The sequence below is a fragment of the Melanerpes formicivorus genome, unplaced genomic scaffold (assembly GCF_026170545.1).
Source record: "Melanerpes formicivorus ecotype bairdi unplaced genomic scaffold, bMelFor1.0.p_v2 SCAF_224, whole genome shotgun sequence".
Lineage (NCBI taxonomy): Eukaryota > Metazoa > Chordata > Aves > Piciformes > Picidae > Melanerpes > Melanerpes formicivorus.
The window spans coordinates 163,404-187,196 of record NW_027142576.1 but is presented as its reverse complement, the minus strand read 5'-3'; the positions used below and the strand labels follow the sequence as shown (position 1 = coordinate 187,196).

The window sequence follows — 23,793 nt, the reverse complement described above, 5'->3', positions numbered from 1 at the left end:
GAGATCATCCCTGGGAGGTCCATGGGAGATCAACCATGGGAGGTCATCTATGGGAGGTCCATAGGAGATCATCCATAGGGAGTCCATAGGAGATCATCAATGGGAGGTCCATGGGATGGCCATGGGAAGTCCAGCTGGGAGCCCTGATTGTTGGTTTGGGTCAGACCAATTTGGACCAGTATGGACCAGTAAGGGACTGGGAGCCCAACTGGGAGCTCTGTGTTGGCTTGGGTCAGACCAGTTTGGACCAGTATGGACCAGTAAGGAACTGGGAGCTCTGTGTTGGCTTGGGTCAGACCAGTTTGGACCAGTATGGACCAGTAAGAGACTGGGAGCCCAACTGGGAGCTCTGTGTTGGCTTGGGTCAGACCAGTTCGGACCAGTAAGGGACTGGGAGCCCAGCTGGGAGCTCTGTGTTGGCTTGGGTCAGACCAGTTTGGACTAGTACAGCCTCCAAGCTGGGACCACCGCAGTGACACAGCCTTCAGCCATCCCAGTATGGACCAGTTTGGACTGGGAACTCGTCACTCCTGTGGCCTTATGTCCTCCCAGTATGGACCAGCACAGCTTCTTGCCTGGCATCACCCCTGTGGCCTTGTGTCCTCCCAGTATGGACCAGTACAGCATCTCACCCAGGATCTCTTCACCCCTGTGGCCTTCTCTCCTCCCAGTATGGACCACTACAGACCAGTATGGACCAGTACAAGACCTTACCTGGGCTCTCATCACCCCTGTGGCCTTCTGACCTCCCAGTATGGACCAGTAAGGGCTGGCAGAGTGCCCAGACTGGGATCTCCATGCCCCTGGAGGCCCTTCCAGTACGGACCAGTTCAAACCAGTTCCTGCCTCCCCAGCCCTGGGTGCCTTCTGCCCAAACTCTCCTTATTTATTGCCCCATCCCAGTATGGACTGGGGGGGCTCCCAGTATGTCCCAGTGAGTCCCAGTAAGTCCTGGGGGGGGGGGGATCCCAAAGCTGAATAAAGCTGAGGCCTCGAACTGGGCTCCCAGTATGGACTGGGAGGGGACTGGGGGCTTGCAGTATGGACTGGGAGGGAGGTGGGAGGGGGTTGGGGGACTCCTAGTATGGACTGGGAGGGGGTTGGGGGCTCCCAGTATGGACTGGGAGGGAGATGGGAGGGGGTTGGGCGACTCCCAGTATGGACTGGAAGGGGGTTGGGGACTCCCAGTATGGACTGGGAGGGCACTGGGAGGGGGTTAGGGACTCCCAGTATGGACTGGGAGGGGGTTGGGGGCTCCCAGTATGGACTGGGAGGGGGTTGGGAGTCTCCCAGTATGGACTGGGAGGGCACTGGGAGGGGGTTGGGGGCTCCCAGTATGGACTGGGAGGGCACTGGGAGGGGGTTGGGGGCTCCCAGTATGGACAGGGAGGGCACTGGGAGGGGGTTAGGGGCTCCCAGTATGGACTGGGAGGGGACTGAGGGGGGGTTAGGGGCTCCCAGTATGGACTGGGACGGGGTTGAGGCTTCCCAGTATGGACTCCCTCAATGCCGCCCCCTGCCCCCCCATTGCCAAGCCCTGCCCTTAATTAGCGAGTAATAAAGTGGCAGTCAGCCCTTAATGAGGCACAGCTGACCTTTAATGAGCCTTAAGCCATTAATTACCCCATAATGAGGCGATCCTTAGACCTTAAGAGCATTGGTCCCCAACGAGCCCTTCATTAGCTCCTAATTAGCCGTTCATCAGCCCTTAAAGAGACATTCAATCAGCCTTAATTAAGCCCTTCATTAGCCTGTGGAGAGCCATTAAAAAGCCCTTAATGTGGCCTTAATGAGCCCTTCATTAGCCCTTGAGGAGCTGGTAATTAGAGAGCTGTTCATTAGTCCATAATGAGGCGTTAATTAACCTTCATTAGCGCTTAACGTAGCCTCAGTGCCGTCCTTCAGTCCCTAATGAGCCATTCATTAGCCATTAAGGAGCACTTCATTAGCAATTCATTAGCCCCTAAAGTGCCCTTCATTAACCATTAAGGAGCCCTTCATTAGCCCCTAATGCGCCCTTCTTTAGCCATTAAAGAGCCCTTCATTAGCCGCTAATAGGCCCTTCATTAGCCATTAAGGAGCTCTTCATTAGACGTTCATTAGCCCCTAATGAGCCCTTCATTAGCCCTTAAGAAGCCGTTCATTAGCAGTTCATTAGCCCCTAATGAGCTCTTTATTACCCATTAAGTAGCCCTTCATTAGCCCCTAATGCACTCTTAATTAGCCATTAAGGAGCCCTTCATTAGCCCCTAATGCGCCCCTCATTAGCCCCTAATGCGCCCTTCATTAGCTATTAATGAGCCCTTCATTAGCCCTTAATGAAGCCTCAGTCCGCCCTCCGCCAGCCCCCGGGCGCCGCTCCGCAGCCGTTGCTCAGCCGATATTGAGCTGCCCACGCTGCGCGCAGCGCCGGCAGCGGCACCGCCTCCTATGCAAATGAGGTCGCGCCTCAACCAATGGGAAGCGCGGAATGGAGCGGGGAGGCGAACAGGCGCCGCGCCGGGCGGACGTGACGTAGACGAGAGGGAAAGGAGCGGAAGTGACGTCAGGGAGGGAGAGGAGGCGGAAGAGGAACAGAAATGGCGGAAAATTTAAAAGGTGCGCGCGGGACGGCGGCCCGGAGCCGAACCAGACCGGGACCGGGACCGGGACCGGGACCGCTTCCGGAACCGGGCGGGGGATCGGGATCGGGAGGGTAATCGGAACCAGGACCGCGGCTACAGGGCAACCGGAACCGGGATCCGGATCGGGGCTGGAGGGGAATCGGGACCGGGACCGGAACCGGGCGGGGGACTCGGGACCGGGACCAGAGTGCAACCGGAACCGGGAACTGGATCGGGGCTGGAGGGGAATCGGGACCGGGACCGGAACCGGGCGGGGGACTCGGGACCGGGACCAGAGTGCAACCGGAACCGGGATCTGGATCGGGGCTGGAGGGGAATCGGGACCGGGACCGGAACCGGGCGGGGGACTCGGGACCGGGACCAGAGTGCAACCGGAACCGGGAACTGGATCGGGGCTGGAGGGGAATCGGGACCGGGACCGGAACCGGGCGGGGGACTTGGGACCGGGACCAGAGTGCAACCGGAACCGGGATCCGGATCGGGGCTGGAGGGGAATCGGGACCGGGACCGGGACCGGAAGGGAATCAGGACCTAGAGGGCACTCGGTATCGGGACCGGGACCGGGGAGGGAGCAGCTGGGAGCGGAGCGGGGAGCCGGGGCCGGGACGCTGGGGAAGATTCCGGTCCTGGGCAGGGCGGATCCGGGGCTGGGAGCGGCTCCAGCGCTGCCGGTGCCGGGGGGAGCACACGGAGGAGGGTTCTGAGCCCCTCCCTTTCTCTCCCCCCGGTAACGGCGTGTGTGTCACCCCCCGCCCCCGGCAGAGTGCTCTGTGAGCTGCAAATCGTCCTGGCGGCAGCTGGCGGAGCTCTGCCGGCTGCGGCGCCTCCGGTGCCCGGCGCTGGGAGTCAGCCGCCGGACGCTGCGGCGGCACTTCGAGGTCGAGCAGCTGCTGGACTACCGCAGGGTCAAGGTCAGGGACGAGCCCCGGCGGCACCGGGACCCCCGCCCCCCCGGTGCCACTGGGATGCCCCCAACCCCAAATCCTGCCCCCTATACCCCCCTCAGCGCCCCCACTCCATTGCCCCTTTAGAGCCCCTCTCTGCCTCCCCCCATTTCCCTCTTTGCCCCCCCCTCAGACCCCAAATATCCTCCTTTAGAGACCTCCAGCCCCCCCGCCAATTCCCCCCCCCCTTATCACCCCACCCCCCTCACTTCCCCTTTTAGAGCCCCTCCCGGGGCCCCAAATACCCCGTTAGAGTCCCACTGAGCTCCCCATATTCCTCCCTTAGCCCCCCTGCCCCCCTATTCCCCCTTTACTCCCCCTGGCCCCCAATATCCCCCTTAGAGCCCCCCCATCCCCCTATTCTCCCTTTACCCCCCCAGACCCCAAATGTCCCCTTTGAGAGACCCCCTGCCCTCCCCAATTCCCCCTTTACCCGGCCCCCCCCAGCCCCCCAATTCCCACTGTGGACTCCCTCTCAGCCCCCCCCTTTAGATCCCCCCCAGCCCCTTTCGAGCCCCTTTAGCCTCCCCCCCAGCCTCTTTTTGCCCTCCCCCCTGCCCCCCCTCCCCTCCAGGACGAAGACTTCTACCTGGTGAAGTGGGAGGGGTACCCTGAGAGCTCCAACACCTGGGAGCCCAAAAAGAACCTGCGGTGCCCGGGGCTGCTCCGGCAGCTTCACCTCGACCTGAGCCGGGCCCCGGGGGGTCCTTTCCGCCCGGGCCCCCGGGGCCTGCCCCCCCGGGCCGCGTCCTACCTGCGGCAGAAGGCGGAGCAGCGCCGGGAGCTGCAGCGCTGGGAGCGGCTCCTCAACAGCTCCAGCGGGGGAGGGGGCGGGGGGCTGCGGATCGTGGTGGAGAACGAAGTGGACCTGCAGGGACCCCCCCGGGATTTCGTCTACGGCGAAGACTACAAGCTGGGGCCCGGGGTGGAGGTGACGCCGGTGGCGGCGGGCTGCGAGTGCAGCGACTGCTACCGGGAGGGCTGCGCCGGGCGGTGCTGCCCGGGGGCCTCCCGCATCCCCTTCCCCTACACGGCGGGGGGCAGGCTGCGGCTGCGGGCCGGGCTGCCCATCTTCGAGTGCAACTCCCGCTGCCGCTGCGGCCGGGACTGCCCCAACCGGGTGGTGCAGCGCCGCGGGGAGGCGGCGGGGGGAGGCGCGGCGGGGCGGGGCGAGCGGCGCTGCCTCTGCATCTTCCGCACCGCCGACGGCCGCGGCTGGGGCGTGCGCACCCTGCACAGCATCCGCAGCCACCGCTTCGTCATGGAGTACGTGGGGGAGGTGAGCGGCATGGGGCCACCCCGTCCCGACCCCGGACCCGCCCCCCCAGCCCCTCCTCACCTGTCCTGCATCCCGCCCCCTGACCGCCCTTGCCGCCCCCTTGACCCTCTTCTTGATCTGAGCTCTCCTGACCCCCCAACCCTTCCTGAATGCCTCCACTCTGACCCCTCCCCACTCCCACCCTGACCCACTCCTGACCCACCCATCCTCACCTGCCAGAATCCTGTTCCTGACCTCCCTTTATGCCCTCTTGACTCTTCCTCAACCCCTCCACTCTGACCCCTCCCCACTCCCACCCTGACCCACTCCTGACCCACCCCTCCTCACCTGCCAGAATCCTGTTCCTGACCTCCCTTTATGCCCTCTTGACTCTTCCTCAACCCCTCCACTCTGACCCCTCCCCACTACCACCCTGACCCCTTCCTGACCCATCCCTTCCTCACCCACCTGAATCCTGCTGCTGACCTCCACCCCACCCCCCCCACCCTGAACCCCTGCACTCTGATCCCTCCCCACTCCCACCCTGTCCCCCTCCTTACCCACCCCCTCCTCACCTACCCCAATCCTGCTCCTGAGCTCCTTTGACCCCACCCCCCCACCCCCCCGAACTCCTGCACTCTGATCTACTCCAACCCCCATCCTGACCCCCTCCTCACTTATCTTGATCCTCTCCCTGACCTGAGCCCCCTTGACCCTTCTTCAACCCCTCCACTCTGACCCCTCCCAGCTGCCACCCTGACCCCCTCCTCACCTGCCTGAATCCCACTCCTGACCTCCATAGACCTCACCCACCCTGACCCCCTCCTTGATCCTCTCTCTGACCTGAGCCCTCCCAACCCCCCACCCTGACCCCTCTGTTAACAGGTCGCTATTAAGCTGCCAACAAGCCATCCCTTGGCTATTAAGCTGCCTTTAATGACCTGCTAATGAGACGCTAATGACCCGTTAACAAATCATTAATGAGCCACTAATTAACCACTAATCTGCCAACAAGCCACCGCTAATCCAATAACAAGTCTCTAATGAGCCCCCATTGAGCCACACCATCCACCAGAGCCGGCCCCCCAGCCAGCCCCCCTCATCAGCCAATTAACCCTGACGGGCGCTAATTGACCCCCCCTCCCCCGCAGATCATCACGACGGAGGAGGCGGAGCGGCGGGGGCAGGAGTACGACCGGCAGGGCGCCACCTACCTGTTCGACCTGGACTACGTGGAGGATGTGTACACCGTGGACGCGGCGCGCTACGGCAACATCTCCCACTTTGTCAACCACAGCGTGCGTTACCCCCGCCCCTCGTTGGCTGCTGGAGGCTGCTGCTTGCCACTAATGAGCTGCCTTTAGCCACTAGAGGGCATTAATGGGCTGCCTGTAGCTGCTATGGGCCATTAATGAGCTGCCTGTGGCCACTGGTCCCCTGCCCAGAGCTGCTAGTGGCCGCTACTGAGCTGCCTGTAGCTGCTACAGGCTGCTCGTGAGCCGCATATAGCCGCGATGGCCACTAGTGGCCGCTAATGAGATGTCTGTCGCTGTTAATGGCCACTAATAGCTGCCTATAGGCACTAATGAGTCACTGAAGAGCTGCCTCTAGCCACTAGTGGCCGCTTGTGAGCTGCTTGTAGCTGCTCGTGAGCTGCCTATAGCCGCTACAGGCTCCTCATGCACTGCCTGTAGCCACTAGTGGCCTCTAGTGAGCTGCCTATAGCTGCTGGTGGCCTCTAGTGAGCTGCCTATAAGTGTTTATGAGTCACTAATAAGCTGCCTGTAGCCACTAGAGGCTTCTATTGAGCTGCCTATAGCTGCTAGCGGCCACTCATAGAGCTGCCTATAGCCACTCTGGGCCACTAGTGAGCTACCTGTAGCCTCTATAGGTCATTAATGAGCTGCCTGTAGCCGCTAGTGACCGCCACTGAGGTGCCTGTAGCCGGGTACAGGCTGCTCATGAGCTGCATATAGCCGCTATGGCCACTAGTGGCCACTAATGCGATGCCTGTCGCTGCTAATGGCCACTAATAGCTGCCTATAGGCACTAATGAGCTGCCTGTAGCCTCTAGTCGCCACTAGTGAACTGACTATGGCCACTACAGGCTGCTCATGCCACTGCCTATCGCTGCTAGTGGCCATTCATGAGCTGCCTATAGCTGCTAGTGGCCACTAGTGAACTGACTATGGCCACTACAGGCTGCTCATGCCGCTGCATATAGCTGCTAGTGGCCACTAGTGAACTGACTGTGGCCACTACAGGCTGCTCATGCGCTGCATATAGCCGCTAGTGAGCTGCCTATAAGGGTTAATGAGTCACTAATGAGCTGCCTGTACCTGCTACAGGCTCCTCATGAGCTGCCTATAGCCACTAGTGGCCACTAATGAGCTGCCTATAGCCGTTAGTGGCCGCTAGAGAGCTGCCTATAAGCGCTAATGAGTCACTAATGAGCTGCTTCTAGCTGCTAGTGCCCACTCGTGAGCTGCCCATTAGCCACTAGTGGCCACTAGTGAGCTGCCCATAGCCGCTAGTAGTCACTCATGAGCTGCCTATAGCCACTAGTGGCCACTAATGAGCTGCCTATAGCCGCTAGTGGCCACTCATGAGCTGCCTATAGCCGCTGATGGCCACTAGTGAGCTGCCTATAGCTGCTAGCGGCCACTCATGAGCTGCCCATGGCTGCTAGTAGCCACTAGTGAGCTGCCTATAGCTGCTAATGGCCATTAATGAGGTGTCTGTGGCCACTAGTGAGCTGCCTATAGCTGCTAATGGCCATTAATGAGGTGTCTGTGGCCACTAGTGAGCTGCCTATAGCTGCTAATGGGCCATTAATGAGGTGTCTGTGGCCACTAGTGAGCTGCCTATAGCTGCTAATGGCCATTAATGAGGTGTCTGTGGCCACTTGTGAGCAGCCGATGGCCGCTACAGCCGGCTCATGAGCTGCATATAGCCGCTAGTGGCCGCTAGTTAGCTGCCTATAGCCATTAGTGGCTGCTAGTAAGCTGCCTATAAGCGCTAATGAGTCACTAATGAGCTGCCTGTAGCTGCTGCAGGCTCTTCATGAGCTGCCTGTAGCCGCTAGTGGCCGCTAGTGAGATGCCTGTGGCCACTAGTGGCCGCTGATGAGCTTCCTATGTCCGCTAATGGCCACCTAATGAGCTGCCTATAACCACTAATGAGCTGCTAATGACCATCCTACAACCGCTAATGGCCGACCATCGGGCTGCTATTAATTACCCGTTTAATTGGCATTAATAAGCCTTTTTTTAGCAGTTCACTGGCACTAAATTAGCTATAATTTAGCCTTTAATTAGTCATTAATTAGCCACTAATTCCCCCCTGCAGTGGTAGCCCAACCTGCAGCTCTTCAACATCTCCCTTGAGAATCTGGACCTGGGGGGCTTCTGCTAATTAGTCATTGACCAGTCATTAATTAGCCTTTCTCTTAGCCCTTAATTAACGTTTAATGAGCCATTAATTGCCCCCTGGGCAGTGTGAGCCCAACCCTCAGGACCCATGGCTGCCATTAATCAACAGATAATCATCTTTAGCTAACCATTAATCAGCGTTTAATCAGCTGTTAACCAGCCACTAATTAGCTACTAGTAAGCTATTAATTAGCCTCTAATTAACCCTCAATTAGCCATTAATTAACTCCTGGCAGTGCAAGCCCAACCTACACACTTCCAAGGCCATCATCAAGAACCTGGACCCAGGGGCTGGCATTCATCAGCCTTTGATCAGCAATTATTAGCCGTTAATCACATGCTAACAGCCGTTAATTAGCTACTCATCAGCAATTAATTAAGTGTTAATATGTCATTAATTACCCATTAATAACCCCCTTGCATGCTAGCCCGACCCGTAGGCATTCAGTGTCCTCCCCGAGAACCTGCACCTCTGGCTCCCTCTTGCTCAGCCGTTTATTACCTTTTAATTAGCCGCTAATTAGGGCTCTAATTAGCCGCTAATTAGGGCTCTAATTAGCCGTTAATTGCCTCCCCCCCCGGGCAGTGTGAGCCCAACCTGCAGGTGTTCAATGTCTTCATCGAGAACCTGGACCCGCGGCTGCCTCGCATTGCCCTCTTCAGCGCCAGGCACATCCGGGCCGGGGAGGAGCTCACCTTCGACTACCGCATGAGAGGTGAGCACGCAGCGCCCCCTGCTGCCCCACAGTGCCGCACCCGCAGCCCCCTAGTGCCCCACCGTGACCCCTGGTCGCCATAGAGCCCCATAGCAGCCCCCCTAGTACCCCACTGTGACCCCTGGTCACCATAGAGCCCCATAGCAGCCCCCCTAGTACCCCACCGTGACCCCTGGTCGCCATAGAGCCCCATAGCAGCCCCCTAGTGACCCCTGGTGGCCATAGCACCGCATAGCAGCCCCATAGCACCACATAGCAGCCCCCTAGTGCCCCCACTGTGACCCCTGGTCACCATAGAGCCCCATAGCAGCCCCCTAGTGCCCCACGGTGACCCCTGGTCACCATAGAGCCACATAACAACCCCGTAGTGCCCCACGGTGACCCCTGGTGGCCAGAGCGCCACATAGCAGCCCCATAGAGCCACATAGCAGCCCCATAGTGACCCCTGGTAGCCATAGCACCACATACCAGCCCCATAGAGCCACCTAACAACCCCGTAGTGCCCCACGGTGACCCCTGGTGGCCAGAGCGCCACATAGCAGCCCCATAGTGACCCCTGGTAGCCATAGCACCACATAGCAGCCCCATAGAGCCACCTAACAACCCCGTAGTGCCCCACGGTGACCCCTGGCGGCCAGAGCACCACATTGCAGCCCCATAATCCACAATGACCCCTCGTGGCCATCGAGCCACTTAGCAACCTTAGAGTGCCCCATAGCAGACTCCTAGTGCCCCATGGATGCCCTGTTGCTGCCCCACCATGCCCCCTAGTGCCCAATGGCCGCTCCACAGCACCCCCTAGCACCCACAGTGCCCCACCATGGCTGGCCCATAGCACCCTTCCCCACCCCCAGTCCCCTTTGTGTCACCCCAGCCCCTTCAGTGCTACCCTAGACCCCCCGGTGCCACCCCAGAGCTCTGTTGGCACCTCCCCCTACCTCCCCCCCTCACCTTCCCTCTCTGGCCATGGGTGGGCACCAGGTGGGCACCAAGGGCTCCCCTGGCACCGAGGGGTCACTTGAGTAGCCCGAGGTGCCAACCTGTGCCCCCCTGCTCTGTGCCCACCCCTGTGCCCCCTGCAGTGGACCCAGTGGACGCTGAGAGCAGCCAAATGGACTCCAACTTCGGGTTTGGCATCTGGGGGGGCACCAGGGGGGGTCCCCCCGTGCCAGGGGGCGCATGGAGTGCAAGTGTGGAGCTGGCACCTGCCGGAAGTTCCTCTGCTGAGGGGCCTGGCACCAACAGGGCACTGCCAGCCAACCCCTGTGGCCTCTGCCTGCTGTGGGCACTGGAGAAGGCAGACATGGGGCAGGGGGAGGTGCCAAGAGGGTACCAGGTGGATAGAGGGAGGGTCTCAGGGGTGGTGGAGATGCCAAGGGTGGTACCAGGTGGGTGCAGGGAGGGTTTTAGGGGTGTTGGAGAGGCCAAGGGTGGTGCCAGAGCGGGCCGCAGGGATGGCAGTGAGGGGGGTCTCAGGTGTATTTGGGATGCTAGGGATGATGCCAGGCTGGCAGAAGGGGGGGTTGGAAATGCCAAGGACAGTGCCAGGTAGACACCAGGTGGGCACAGGGGTGGCCTTGGGGGGTAATGATGCCAGAGGGTGGTGGCAGGTGGGGCAGAGGGGTGGCATTGTGGGAGTCTCAGAGGTATTAGGGATGCCAAGGATGGTGCCAGGGGGGCGCGGGGGGGGGCATTTGGGGGGGGGTGGTCTCAGGGTGGTTGGGGGACACCAAGGGTGGTGCCAGCTGGGCACAGGGTGGGTCTCAGGTGTTGCCAAGTTCCTGTGTTGTGGGTTGGGCACCAACAGGGCACTGCCAGCCAACCCCTGTGGCCTCTGCCTGCTGTGGGCATGGGGGGAGGGGGGGGCATGGGGTGGTGGGAGGTGCCAAGGATGGTGCCAGAGGTACTGGGGAGGGGGGATGGATCTCAGGGGTGTTAGGGGTGCCAGGGATGATGCCAGGCTGGCACAAGGGTGGGCTGGCAATCCCAAGGATGGTGTCATGTGGCACCAGGGCTGGCACTGGGGGGGTCTCAGAGGTGCTGGCAATGCCAGGGATGTTGCCTGGCAGGTACACCAGACCTCAGCCAGTGCCAGGGCCAGTGCCAGGCTGGAAGGCGGGGGGAGGCTCTCAGAGGCTCTGTCAATGCCAAGAATGATGCCAGGCTGGCACAGAGAGGTCTGTCATTGCCAAGGTCGATGCCAGGAGAGATTTGGGGTCTCGAGGGGCGGGGTGGGGGGTGTCTGCCAATGCCTAAAATGATGCCAGGCTGGCACAGGATCCTTCAGGAGCTTGGTTGATGCCAGGAGAGCTTTATTTGGGGTCTGGGGGGGGTCTGGCAATGCCAAGAATGATGCCAGGCTGGCATGGGTGGGGGGTTATGAGTGGCAGGGATGATGCCAGGCTGGGCACGGGGGGGGTGTGCCAATGCCAAGAATGATGCCAGGCTGGCACAGGGGGAGTCTATGAGTGCCAGGGCTGATGCCAGGCTGGCACTGGGGGGGGGCTATGAGTGCCAGGGATGATGCCAGGCTGGCACTGGGGGGGGGGGGGGGCTATGAGTGGCAGGGATGATGCCAGGCTGGCACAGGGGGAGTCCTATGAATGCCATGGCTGATGGCAGGCTGGCATGGGGCAGGGCTGTGCCAGGGCTGATGCTAGCCTGGCATAGGGAGGGCTGTGAATGCCAGGGATGATGCCAGCCTGGCACAGGGGAGTCTATGAGTGCCAGGGCCGATTGCTAGCCTGGCACGGGGGGGGGGGGGAGGGTCTATGAGTGCCAGGGCCAATGCCAAGTGGGCATGGGGGTGGGGGTTGGGGTCTATGAATGCCATGGCTGATGGCAGGGCTGGCATGGGGCAGGGCTGATGCTAGCCTGGCACCGGGAGGGCTGTGAATGCCAGGGATGATGCCAGCCTGGCATGGGGGGGGGGAGGTCTATGAGCGCCATGGCCGATGCCAGGCGGCGGGCAGGCGGTCAGGGGGCGCTCTGGCGGCGCCAGACGATGACGGTGCCCTTGGCGTCGCTGGAGGCCAGCAGGCTCTCGTCGCAGTTGAAGGCCACGGCCAGCACGGCGGCGCCGTGCCCCTGCAGCGCGTTGAGGCTGGCGCGCGCCGCCCGCCCCACGTCGAAGAACAGCACCGAGCCGTCCTCTGCTGCCCGTCACTGCGGGGCACCGGCCCCCTCAGCGGGCACCCGGCGCCTGCCCGCCGCCCCCCGGCCCCCCCCGGGCCCGCCCCGGGGGGCTGCGCACAGCCAGGGGCCCCAGCTGCCAGCCCCGGGGGGGACTGGTGCCAGCCAGGAGCCCCAGCTGCCAGCCCCGGGGGGGACTGGTGCCAGCCAGGAGCCCCAGCTGCCAGCCCCAGCCCCATTTTCACCACCCCCACCTCTCTTGGTGCCAACCCCAGGCCCCCTCTTGCCACCCCCCCAGGTCACTTGGTGCCAACCCAGCCCCCCTTGGCACCATCCCCACAGCCCTTAGTGCCAACCCCCAGGACACTTGGTGCCACCCCAGCCCCCCTGGTGCCACCCCCAGAGCCCTTAGTGCCAACCCCCAGGTCACTTGGTGCCACCCCCCAGAGCCCTTAGTGCCAACCCCCAGGTCCCCTGGTGCCAGCCCAGCCCCCCTGGTGCCACCCCCACAGCCCTTAGCGCCAACCCCCAGGTCCCTTGGTGCCACCCCAGCCCCCTTGGCACCATCCCCACAGCCCTTAGTGCCAACCCCCAGGTCCCTTGGTGCCAGCCCAGCCCCCTTGGATACCACCCCCAGAGCCCTTAGTGCCACCCCCCAGGTCCCTTGGTGCCACCCCAGCCCCCCTGGTGCCACCCCCCAGACCCCCTTAGCGCCACCCCCCAGGTCACTTGGTGCCACCCCAGCCCCCTTGGCACCATCCCCACAGCCCTTAGTGCCAACCCCCCAGGTCCCTTGGTGCCAGCCCAGCCCCCTTGGCACCATCCCCACAGCCCTTAGTGCCATCCCCCCAGGTCCCCTGGTGCCAGCCCAGCCCCCTTGGCACCATCCCCACAGCCCTTACTGCCAACCCCCAGGTCCCCTGGTGCCAGCCCAGCCCCCCTGGTGCCCCCTGGTGCCCCCCGGTGCCCCTTACCCACGCAGGCTCCCTGGCGGAAGGACATCAGAGGGCAGAAGCAGCTCCGCAGGTGGTGCCCTCGGTGCCTGGTGGGGGAAGCTGCGCCGCAGCCTCAGCCCTGGCACCGCTGAGCCCTCCTCCTGCACCAGGCTGGGGGCACACAGGGGCTGTGGTGCCAGCTGGGCCCACCCCCTGCCCCACCCCTGTGCCCCCCTCTGGTGCCCACCCTGTGCTAGGCAAGCTCTGGCAGAGCCTCAGCCTCTGGCACCCCTGAGCCCTCCTCTCCCTTCATCCTCCACTCCCACAGGGGGTTTGGTGCCACCTGTACCCACCCTGTGCCCACCCTCTGCCCACCTCAATGCCTACCCTGTGCCACAGCCTCAGCCCTGGCACCCCCCAACTCCTCCTCCTCCTTCACCCTACAGGAGGACTCCCAAAGGGACTTTCATGCCAGCTGTGCCCACCCTGTGCCCACCTCAATGCCCACCCTGTGCCACAACCTCAGCCCTGGCACCCCCAAGCCCTCCTCCTCCTCCACCACCCCTACAGGAGACCTCCAAAGCAGCTTGGATGCCAACTGTGCCCACCCTGTGCCCACCACCATGCCCACCCCATGCTGGGGAAGCTCTGGCACAGCCCTCCCCCCTGCCACCCCCCAAGCCCTTCCTCCTCCTCCTCCACTACCCTACAGGAGAGCCCCAAGGTAGCTGTGGTGCCAGCTGTGCCCGCCATGGTGCCCACCTGAAGAGCAGCAGTCGGTCTGGGCTGGCATTGAGCAGCAGGGAGGGGTCAGGAGCCTCTCTGCTGGCCCAGGCCCTGGCACTGAGGGAGGTGATGGCACCGCCAGGCTGCACCAGCACCCTGCCCCGCGCGGCTCAGCTGCCCTGCCGGCGGGGCACCGGGCTCAGGGCCGGCCTGGCACCCACACCAAGGCAGCACCCGGCCTGGCACCCAGCCTGGCACCCACACCAGGGCAGCACCCCAGCCTGGCACCTGGCCTGGCACCCCACACCAGGGCAGCACCCAGCCTGAAAAGCAGCCTGGCACCCCCACCAGGGCAGCACCCAGCCTGGCACCCAGCCTGGCACCCCCACCAGGGCAGCACCCAGCCTGGCACCTGGCCTGGCACCCACACCAGGGCAGCACCCGGCCTGGCACCCAGCCTGGCATCCACACCAGGGCAGCACCCAGCCCTGAAACCCGGCCTGGCACCCACACCAGGGCAAGCACCCAGCCTGGCACCCAGCCTGGCACCCACACCAGGGCAGCACCCAGCCTGAAACCCAGCCTGGCACCCACACCAGGGCAGCACCCGGCCTGGCACCCCGGCCTGGCATCCACACCAGGGCAGCACCCAGCCTGAAACCCACACCAGGACAGCACCCAGCCTGGCACCCACACCAGGGCAGCACCCGGCCTGAAACCCAGCCTGGCACCCACACCAGGGGCAGCACCCGGCCTGGCACCCACACCAGGGCAGCACCTGGCCTGGCGCCAACCCAGGGGACCCACGGGGGACAGCGCCAGGCCTGGCACCCAGAGAAGGTTGGCACCGGCCTGGTACCAACCCAGGGACACAGAGGAGGCCAAGGCCCAGCCTGGCACCCACGGAACGCCCCCAGCCCCCCCCCCGTACCTGTGTTGGGGTCGCACAGGAAGCTGCTCACTGAGCCTCTGTCGTCCCCTGCCCACAGCACCCCTCCCGGGGGGGGTCGAAGCACAGCGCCAGGACCCTGCCTGGCACCCGCCCGGTGCCGCCCTTGGCAGCCTTCCCGGTGGAGATGTTCACCACCCGCACCGTGTGCCTGGCGCTGCCCACCTGGGGGGGGAGGGGGGATGGGCAGGGAGCCTGGCACAGGGGGCACCAAGGGGGCACCCCCCCCAGGCCCAGAGGCACCCCCCCCCCCGGCACCTAGCCTGGCACCAACGCACCTGGGGGGCACCCAGCCTGGCACGCAGCCTGGCACCCCCAGAGCCTAGGGGAACCCAGCCTGGCACCCCCCAGACCCAGGGGGCACCCACCCTGGTATATCCAGATCCAGGGGGCACCCACTCTGGCACCCCCCAGACACAGGGGGCACCCACCCTGGCACCCCCAGACCAGGCAGTGGGGCCTCGGGGGTGGGCAGGGGCTGGCAGCAGGGGCTCAGGGGTACAGGGGCTGAGAGCAGGGTCTGAGGGCTGGCACAGGGGGCTTGGGGGTTGGCAGCAGGGGCACAGGGGCTGAGAGCAGGGGCTCAGGGTTGGCACAGGGGCTTGGGGGTTGGGCACAGGGGCTCAGGGCTGGCACAGGGGCTCAGGGGCTTGGGGGTTGGCACAGGGGCTCGGGGCTGGCACAGGGGGCTCAGGGGCTTGGGGGTTGGCACAGGGGCTCGGGGGTTGGCACAGCGGCTCGGGGCTGGCTCAGGGGCTCAGGGGCTTGGGGGTTGGCACAGGGGCTCAGGGCTGGCACAGGGGCTCAGGGGCTTGGGGGTTGGCACAGGGGCTCAGGGCTGGCAAAGGGGCTTGGGTGTTGGCACATGTTGGCACAGGGGCTCAGGGCTGGCACAGGGGCTCAGGGCTGGCACAGGGGCTCAAGGGCTTGGGGGTTGGCACAGGGGCTCGGGGGCACAGGGGTTGGCACAGGTGCTCGCACAGGGGCTCAGGGGCTGGCACAGGGACTGGCACAGGGGCTCGGGGGGCACTCACCACGGTGAGGTTGTTGTTGAGGGGCTGGAAGGCGCAGCAGAGCAGGGGGGGCGCCGTCGGGGTCGGGCACGCGGCGGATGCAGAGCCCCCGGCCCCGGGGCCCAGAGGCGCAGGCTGCCGTCCAGCGAGGCCGAGACCAGGACGTCGTTGGCCAGCGACCAAGTCGAGGTCGGCCACGCCGGCGCCGTGCCCCCGCAGCACCCGCAGCACCGCCGGCGGCCCCGGGCCCAGCCGGCACACACCGAGATGCTGCCCGTCCCAGCGAGCAGCAGGCCAGCAGGTGCCGGTCGTGGTGAGCGAACTGCACCTTGGGCACTGCCACCGGGGGGGCGACGCTGAGGCGCCAGCGCTGCCCCGCCCACACTCCCCTCCCAATCCCCTCCCAGTCCCCTTCCAATTCCTCCCAGTTCCCTCCCACTCCATCCCAGTCTCTCCCAGTCCCTCCCAGTGCAGCTCCACACCCCAGCAGGTGCCGGTCGTGGTGAGCGAACTGCACCTTGGGCACTGCCACTGGGGGGCGACGCTGAGGCGCCAGCCCAGCCCCGCCCCGCCCAGGCCATGCCGGCCCCGCCCACTCCCTTCCACTCCCTCCCAGTCCCCTCCCAATCCCCCTCCCAGTCACTCTCCCGTCCCTCCTGGTCCTCCTCCAGTGCCTCTCAGTGCCCTCCAGTCCCCTCCCAGTCCCTCCCAATCCCCTCCCAGTCCCTGTCCAGGCCCTCCCAGTCCTTGCCAGTCTCTCCCAGTCCCCCTCCAATCCCTCCCAGTCCCTCCCAGTCCCCTCCCAGTTTCTTCCAGTCCCTCTGCAATCCCTCCCCAGTCCTCTCCCAATCCCCTCTCAGTCCCCTCCCAGTCTCTCCCATTCCCCCCCCCACTCTCTCCCAGTGCCCCTCCAGTCCCCCCCAGTCTCTCCCACTCCCTCCCAATCCCCCTCCAATCCCTCCCAGTCCCCTCCCACTCCATCCCAGTCTCTCCCAGTCCCTCCCAGTCCCTCCCAGTGCAGCTCCACACCCAGCAGGTGCCGGTCGTGGTGAGCGAACTGCACCTTGGGCACTGCCACCAGGGGGCGACGCTGAGGCCCCAGGCCAGCCCCCGGCCAGCACAGCCCCTCCTAGTCCATGACACTCCCTCCCAGTCCCCTCCCAGCCCCTCCCAGTCTCCTCCCACTCCCTCCCAATCCCCTCCCAGTCACTCTCCCGTCCCTCCCTGTCCCCCTTCCAGTCCCCCTCCAGTGCCTCCCAGTGCTCTCCTCGTCTCTCCCAGTCCCTCCTAACCCTCTCCAGTCTCTTCCCATTCCTCCTAATCCCTCTCCCAGTACCCTCCCAATCCCCTCCCAATCCCCTCCCATTCCCTCTCCAGTCCCTGTCCAGTCCCTCCCAGTCCTTGCCAGGCTCTCCTAGTCCCCCTCCAATCCCTCCCAGTCCCTCCCAATCCCCTCCCATCCCCTCTCAATCCCCTCCCAGTCTCTCCCATTCCTTCCCAGTCCCTCCCAATCCCCCCCAGTCCCTCCCAGTGCCCCTCCACTCCCTCCCAATCCCTCCCAGGCTCTCCCAGTCCTTTGCCAGTCCCCCCCAGCGCCCCCCAGCGGCCCTCACCGGGGCTGTCGCTGTGCTGGTCGAACACGTGGCAGACTCCTCGGAACTCATAGTTCTGGCTCAGGGAGGTGCCCCCAGCCATGGCCCTGCTGGCCTCTGCCAGCGGCGTGGGCACCACCCCGGGGGCACTGCCAGCGCGGGGCAGGGCAGGGGGAAGGGGAGGGGAAGGGGGAAAGGGGAAGGGGGAAGAGGAAAGTGAGGGAGAAGGGGAGAGGGAGAAGGGGAGAGGGAGAAGGGGAGAGGGAGAAGGGGAGAGGGAGAAGGGGGAGAGGGAGAAGGGGAGAGGGAGAAGGGGAGAGGGAGAAGGGAGAGGGAGAAGGGGAGAGGGAGAAGGGGAGAGGGAGAAGGGGAGAGGGAGAAGGGGAGAGGGAGAAGGGGAGAGGGAGAAGGGGAGAGGGAGAAGGGGAGAGGGAGAAGGGGGAGAGGGAGAAGGGGAGAGGGAGAAGGGGAGAGGGAGAAGGGGAGAGGGAGAAGGGGAGAGGGAGAAGGGGAAAGGGAAGGAAACAAGAGAAGAAGAGAAGGGAAGAAGAAGAGAGAAGGGGAGACAAAGGGGAGAAGAAGAAGGAAGAAGGTAGAAGAGGAAATAGGGAAAGAGAAAAGAAGGGAAGAGGAGAAGGGAAGGGGAAAAGGGAAGGGGAAGGGGAAAAAGGAAGGGGGAGGGGTCAGAGCCTCCCAAGCCTCCTCTTGGCCCCCACCCTGATTTCCCCAACCCCCCCTCCCTGAACCCCCCCTTGATCCCCTCCTGACCCCCAAACCTCCACCCTGACTCCCACCCCCCTTGACCCCTCCCTGACCTCCTCCCCCTCCTTGCCCCCCCCGAGCCCCCTGCCTGCCCCCTGCCTGCCTCCCTCCTTCCCCTCCCCACCAGCCTCCTCCTCTCCCTTCCTCTCCCACCCTTGACACTCCCAAGACCCCTCCCTCCCCCTCCCCTGCCCTCCCCTCTCCCCCCTCCCCTCCCTTCCCCCTCACCGCTCCTGCTGCCCTGCCCTGCTCAGGGGGCGCCGCTGCCCCCGGGGGGCATCCTCAAAGTCCTATGGGGAGGGCACAGTGCCAGGGGGTGCCAGGGGGGCACCAAGGGACACCAAGGGATATTAGAGGGGCACCAGGGGGTATCAAAGGGACACTAAGGGGACACCAAGGGCAATCAGAGGGGCACCAAGGCCTACCAAAGGGGCCCCAAGGGCTACCAGGGGGGCCCCAGGGGTATGAAGGGGGCACTAAGGGCTACCAAAGGGGCACCAAGGGGGCACCAAGGGCTATCAGAGGGTACTAGAGGGGCACCAGGGGATACAAAAGGGGCACCAAGGGTATCAAAGGGGCACTAAGGGGGCACCAAGGACTACCAAAGGGGCACCAAAGGCTACCAGAAGGGCACCAGGGGCTACCAGAAGGGCACCAAGGGGGCACCAAGGGCTACCAAAGGGGCACCAGGGGATACCAGAGGGGCACTAAGGGGGCACCAAGGACTACCAAAGGGGCACCAAGCGCTGCTAGAGGGGCACCAGGGGCTACCAGACAGGCACCAGGGGGTATCAAAAAGGCATTAAGGGGGCACCAAGGGTTACCAGAGGAGCATCAAGGTCTGCCAGAGGGGTGCCAAGGGGGCACCAAGGGCTACCAGAGGAGTGCCAAGGGCTACCAGAGGGGCATCAATGGCTATCAGAGAAGCACTAAGGGGCACCAAGGACTACCTAAAGGGGCACCAGGGGCTACCAGAGGGGCACCAAGGGCTACCAAAGGGGCACCAGGGGCTACCAGAGGGGCACCAGGGGCTACCAAGGGGGCACCAGGATATACCAGAGGGGCACCAAGGGCTACCAAAGGGGCACCAGGGGCTACCAGAGGGGCACCAAGGGGGCACCAAGGGCTACCAAAGGGGCACCAGGGGATACCAGAGGGGCACCAAGGGCTACCAAAGGGGCACCAGGGGCTACCAGAGGAGCACCAAAGGGGCACCAAGGGCTACCAAAGGGGCACCAGGGGCTACCAGATGGGCACCAAGGGCTGCCAGAGGGGCAGCAAAGGGGCACCCCCCCCTCTCCCCACGCCCACCCCTCCCCCACCCCCCCTTACCTCCATCCTGTCCAGGGTGCTCCTGCTGGCGCGCAGGGCGCTGCCGCTGTGGGCACGGCCGGCGCCCGGCTCGGAGAGGGCCCCGAAGCGCTGGGCCAGCAGCCTGGCACGGAGCCGCAGGTACCAGCGCCGCCGGGCGGCCTCCTGGCACCCCCAGGCCTCCGCCCCCGCCCGCAGCAGCTGGCTGCGGCGCCGCACGTACTGCGTCCGGAACTGCGGGCACCCGCGGCGTGCGGTACGCAGCGTACCTGCCGGGCACCAGGGGTGAGCAGGGGCAGGGGGCACAGGGGGCACAGAGCAGAGAGTAAAGGGGGTGCCAGGGGGTGCCAAGAGGGCACAGAGACTAAAGAGGAAAAGGTAAAGGGGGTGCCAGGGGGGCACAGAGGGCACCGCGGCGTGTGGTACACAGCGTACCTGCCGGGCACCAGGGTGAGCAGGGGCCAGGGGTGCCAGGGTGGCACAGAGAGTAAAGAGCAGAGAATAAAAGGGGTGCCATGAGTGCCAAGGGGAACACAGAGAGTAAAGAAGAGAGGGTAAAAGGGGTGCCAGGGGGTGCCAGGGGGCACAGGGGGGGCACAGAGAGTAAAGAAGAGAGGGTAAAAGGGGTGCCAGGGGGCACAGGGGGGCACAGGGGGGCACAGAGAATAAAGAAGACAGGGTAAAAGGGGTGCCAGGGGGTGCCAGGGAGCACAGGGGGGCACAGAGAGTAAAGAAGAGAGGGTAAAAGGGGTGCCAGGGGGTGCCAGGGGGCACAGGGGGGCACAGAGAGTAAAGAAGAGAGGGTAAAAGGGGTGCCAGGGGGTGCCAGGGAGCACAGGGGGGCACAGAGAGTAAAGAAGAGAGGGTAAAAGGGGTGGCCAGGGGGTGCCAGGGAGCACAGGGGGGCACAGAGAGTAAAGAAGAGAGGGTAAAAGGGGTGCCAGGGGGTGCCAGGGGGGCACAGGGGGGCACAGAGAGTAAAGAAGAGAGGGTAAAAGGGGTGCCAGGGGGCACGGGGGGGCACAGAGGGTAAAGAGCAGAGAGTAAAGGGGGTGCCAGGGGTGCCAAGGTGGCACAGAGAGTAAAGAACAAGGAGTAAAGGGGGTGCCAGGGGGTGCCAGGTGTGCCAAGGGGGCACAAAGAGTAAAGAACAGAGAGGAAAGGGGATGCCAAGGAGGCACAGAGAGTAAAGAGAAAAGAATAAAGCAGGTACCAGGGGTGCCAAGAGGGCACAGAGACTAAAGATGAAAAGGTAAAGGGGGTGCCAGGGGGGCACAGAGGGCACCGCGGCGTGCGGTACACAGCGTACCTGCCGGGCACCACGGTGAGCAGGGGCCAGGGGTGCCAGGGTGGCACAGAGAGTAAAGAGGAGAGGGCAAAAGGGGTGCCAGGGGGCACAGAGAGTACAGAGGGAGAGGGCAAAAGGGGTGCCAGGGGGCACAGGGGGGCACAGAAGGTAAAGAGCAGAGAGTAAAGGGGGTGCCAGGTGTGCCAAGGGGGGCACAGAGAGTAAAGAGAAAAGAATAAAGCAGGTGCCAGGGGTGCCAAGAGAGCACAGAGAGTAAAGAGAGAAAGGTAAAGGGGGTGCCAGGGGGGTACAGGGGGGCACAGGGGGCACAGAGTGGGACAGAGGGCACTGTGGCATGTGGTATGCAGCGTACCTGCCGGGCACCGGGGTGAGCAGGGGCAAGGGGCACAGGGGGGCACAGGGGGGCACAGAGGGGCATAGAGTGGCGCACAGAGTACAGAGCAGCGGGTAAAAAGGGGTGCCAGAGAGCAGTGGCCACCAGGGACCTGGGCACCAGGGACCCCAGGGGGGCAGTGGGGCAGCAGGGACCCCAGGGGGCAATGGGCATCAGGGACCTGGGCATCAGGGACCCCGGGGGGCAGTGGGCATCAGGGACCCCCAGAGGGCAATGGGCATCAGGGACCTGGGCACCAGGGACCCCCGGGGAGCAGTGGGCAGCAGGGACCTGGGCATCAGGGACCCCGGGGGGCAGTGGGCATCAGGAACCCCCAGGGGGCAATGGGCATCAGGGACCTGGGCATCAGGGACCCCGGGGGGCAGTGGGCATCAGGGACCCCCAGAGGGCAATGAGCATCAGGGACCTGGGCATCAGGGACCCCGGGGGGCAGTGGGCATCAGGGACCCCCAGAGGGCAATGGGCATCAGGGACCTGGGCACCAGGGACCCCCCGGGGAGCAGTGGGCAGCAGGGACCTGGGCACCAGGGACCCCCGGGGAGCAGTGGGCAGCAGGGACCCGCAGGCGCCCCCCCGCGGCTCACCTGGCGTCCAGGGCCAGCAGCTGCTGCCAGACCGCGGCCATGGCGGCGCCGAGCCCGGGCCGGGACCCCGCGGCGCTGCTGGCCGAGCCCGCTCCGAGGCCGCCGCCGCCGCCGCCGCCGCCCCCGCCGCGCTTCACGGCAGCCCTGCCGCCGCGCCCGCTTTGCGACACCGCCCCGCGCTTTACGGCAGCGCGGCGCCTGCGGCTCCGGGCGGCGAGCGGCCCGCCCGCGCTTTACGGCAGCGCGGCCGCGGGGCTCCACCACAGGCTCCCGCCGCGCTTTAACGGCAGCGCGGCCGTGGGGCACCACCACAGGCTCCCGCCGCGCTTTACGGCGCCCCCCGCTCCTGCCCGCAGCGGTCAGACCGCGCGCCGCGCTTTACGGCAGCAGCGGCGGCCGAGGCTCTGCAGGCCCTCGGGGGAGGCTCTGGGCTGGGCCTCGCTGCCGTTCCCGGCGCTCCGTGACCCGCACCGCACCGCTCCCCTGCCCTCCTCCCCGGTGCCCTCCCTCCCGCGGTCCCTCCGTGACCCTCCCTAGCCCCGCTGCCCTCTCCCCGCTGCCCTCTCCGGGTCCCTGGGCGCCGTTCCCGCTCCCTCCGTGACCCTCCCCCCCCACCCTCCAGCCCTCTCCCCCTCCTCCCTCCCGCTCCCCTCCTCTCCTCCCCCCCGGTCGCTTCTCCCGTCCCTCCGCACCGTTCCCGCTCCCTCCGTGACCTTTGCTTCACTCTACTCCTCCTCTCCCGTGCCCTCTCCCGGTCCCTTGGTGCCGTTCCCTGCTCCCTTCGTGACCCTTGCTTTGCTCCCCTCCCTTCCCCCCCCCACCCCGGTGCCCTCTCCCGGTCCCTCGGCGCCGTTTCTCGTCCCTCCGTGACCCTCCTCCCCCCCATCCCCCAGCCCTCTTCCCATCCTCCCCCTTGCTCCCCTCCCCTCTTCCCCCCCGGTGCCCTCTCCCGGTCCCTCGGCGCCGTTCCCTCTGCCCCCCGCTGCCCTCTCCCGGTGCCCTCTCCCGCTGCCCCCGGCGCCGTTCCCGCTCCCCCGGCGCCGTTCCCGCTCCCCCCGGCGCCGTTCCCGCTCCCCCGGCGCCGTTCCCGCTCCCCCCGGCGCCGTTCCCGCTCCCCCGGCGCCGTTCCCGCTCCCCCGGCGCCGTTCCCGCTGCCCCGGCGCCGTTCCGTTCCCGCTCCCCGCCGGGCTCCGCCGCCGCCGGGCCATGGCCGCAGGATGCCGCTGGCCGTGAGCTGGCCGTTCCCGGCGGGGGCCCGGCGCGGGGCTGGCTGCTGGCCAGCCGCTTGGTCACCGGCCTGGTGGGGACCTACAGCTGCCTCTGGACCCGTGAGTGCCGCCCCGGGCCGGGGGGGGGGGCTGAGGGGGGGAGCCCCGGCGCCGCCGCGCCCCTCCCCCACCGCCCCTGTGTCTGTCTGTCTGTCCTCCCCTCCCCTCCCCCCTCCCCCCCCGCCCCGGGCCGCAGGCTACCTGAACCGGCTGCGAGTGCACAACGCGGAGGTGCTGCACGACCTGGTGGAGCGCAGGGGGCCCCGCACCCCCCTGCTCACCTTCTCCAACCACGCCTCCTGCATGGACGACCCCCACCTCTGGGGTGCGCTGCACCGCCCCCGCGGGGGGGGGGAGGCCGGAGGGGGGGGCCCAGGGGGTCGGGGGAGGCGTCCTGGGGGACCCCAGGGGGATCTGGAGGTGCTGGAGTGGGTCCCAGGGGGTGCTGGGAGGCATTTTTGGGGGTCCCCAGGAGGATCTGGGGGTGCTGGAGTGGGGTCCAGGGGGTGCTGGGAGGCACTTTGGGGGGCCCCAGCGGGATCTGGGGGTGCTGGAAGGGGTCCCAGAGAGTGCTGGGAGGCATTTTGGGGGTCCCCAGGAGGATCTGGGGGGTGCTGGAGGGGGTCCCAGGGGGTGCTGGGAGGCATCTTGGGGGTCTTTGGGGGTGATGGGTGGTACTTTGGGGGTCCCCAAGGCTCTCTAGGGGTGCTGGAGGGGGTCCCAGGGGGTGCTGGGAGGCATCTTGGGGGTCTTTTGGGGTGATGGGAGGTACTCTTGGGGGTCCCCAGGGCTCTCTAGGGGTGCTGGAAGGGGTCCCAGGGGTGCTGGGAGGCATCTTGGTGGTC

General features: G+C 65.3%; 3 protein-coding genes across 3 annotated transcripts; 2 read left to right on the top strand and 1 right to left on the bottom strand.

The window, feature by feature from the left end:
* Positions 1-2,558: 2,558 nt before the first annotated feature.
* SUV39H1 (SUV39H1 histone lysine methyltransferase) lies at positions 2,559-10,288 on the top strand. The gene is given in 7 exon segments (XM_068169774.1): positions 2,559-2,598; positions 3,387-3,535; positions 4,143-4,847; positions 5,978-6,124; positions 8,844-8,973; positions 10,056-10,114; positions 10,117-10,288. Coding segments are annotated over 7 exon segments (1,293 nt in total). The 5' UTR covers positions 2,559-2,579; the 3' UTR covers positions 10,201-10,288.
* Positions 10,289-11,268: 980 nt separating this feature from the next.
* On the bottom strand, positions 11,269-21,837 carry WDR13 (WD repeat domain 13). The gene is given in 16 exon segments (XM_068169800.1): positions 11,269-12,128; positions 13,080-13,155; positions 13,157-13,211; positions 13,803-13,935; positions 14,698-14,770; positions 14,773-14,880; positions 15,750-15,797; positions 15,799-15,831; positions 15,833-15,913; positions 15,915-16,007; positions 16,009-16,064; positions 17,342-17,469; positions 18,311-18,372; positions 19,415-19,633; positions 19,635-19,662; positions 21,681-21,837. Coding segments are annotated over 16 exon segments (1,413 nt in total). The 5' UTR covers positions 21,722-21,837; the 3' UTR covers positions 11,269-11,949.
* Positions 21,838-22,897: 1,060 nt separating this feature from the next.
* On the top strand, positions 22,898-23,746 carry TAFAZZIN (tafazzin, phospholipid-lysophospholipid transacylase). Its single transcript, XM_068169799.1, is given in 4 exon segments — positions 22,898-22,930; positions 22,933-23,015; positions 23,101-23,376; positions 23,737-23,746. Coding segments are annotated over 4 exon segments (402 nt in total).
* The last annotated feature ends 47 nt before the right edge of the window (positions 23,747-23,793 follow it).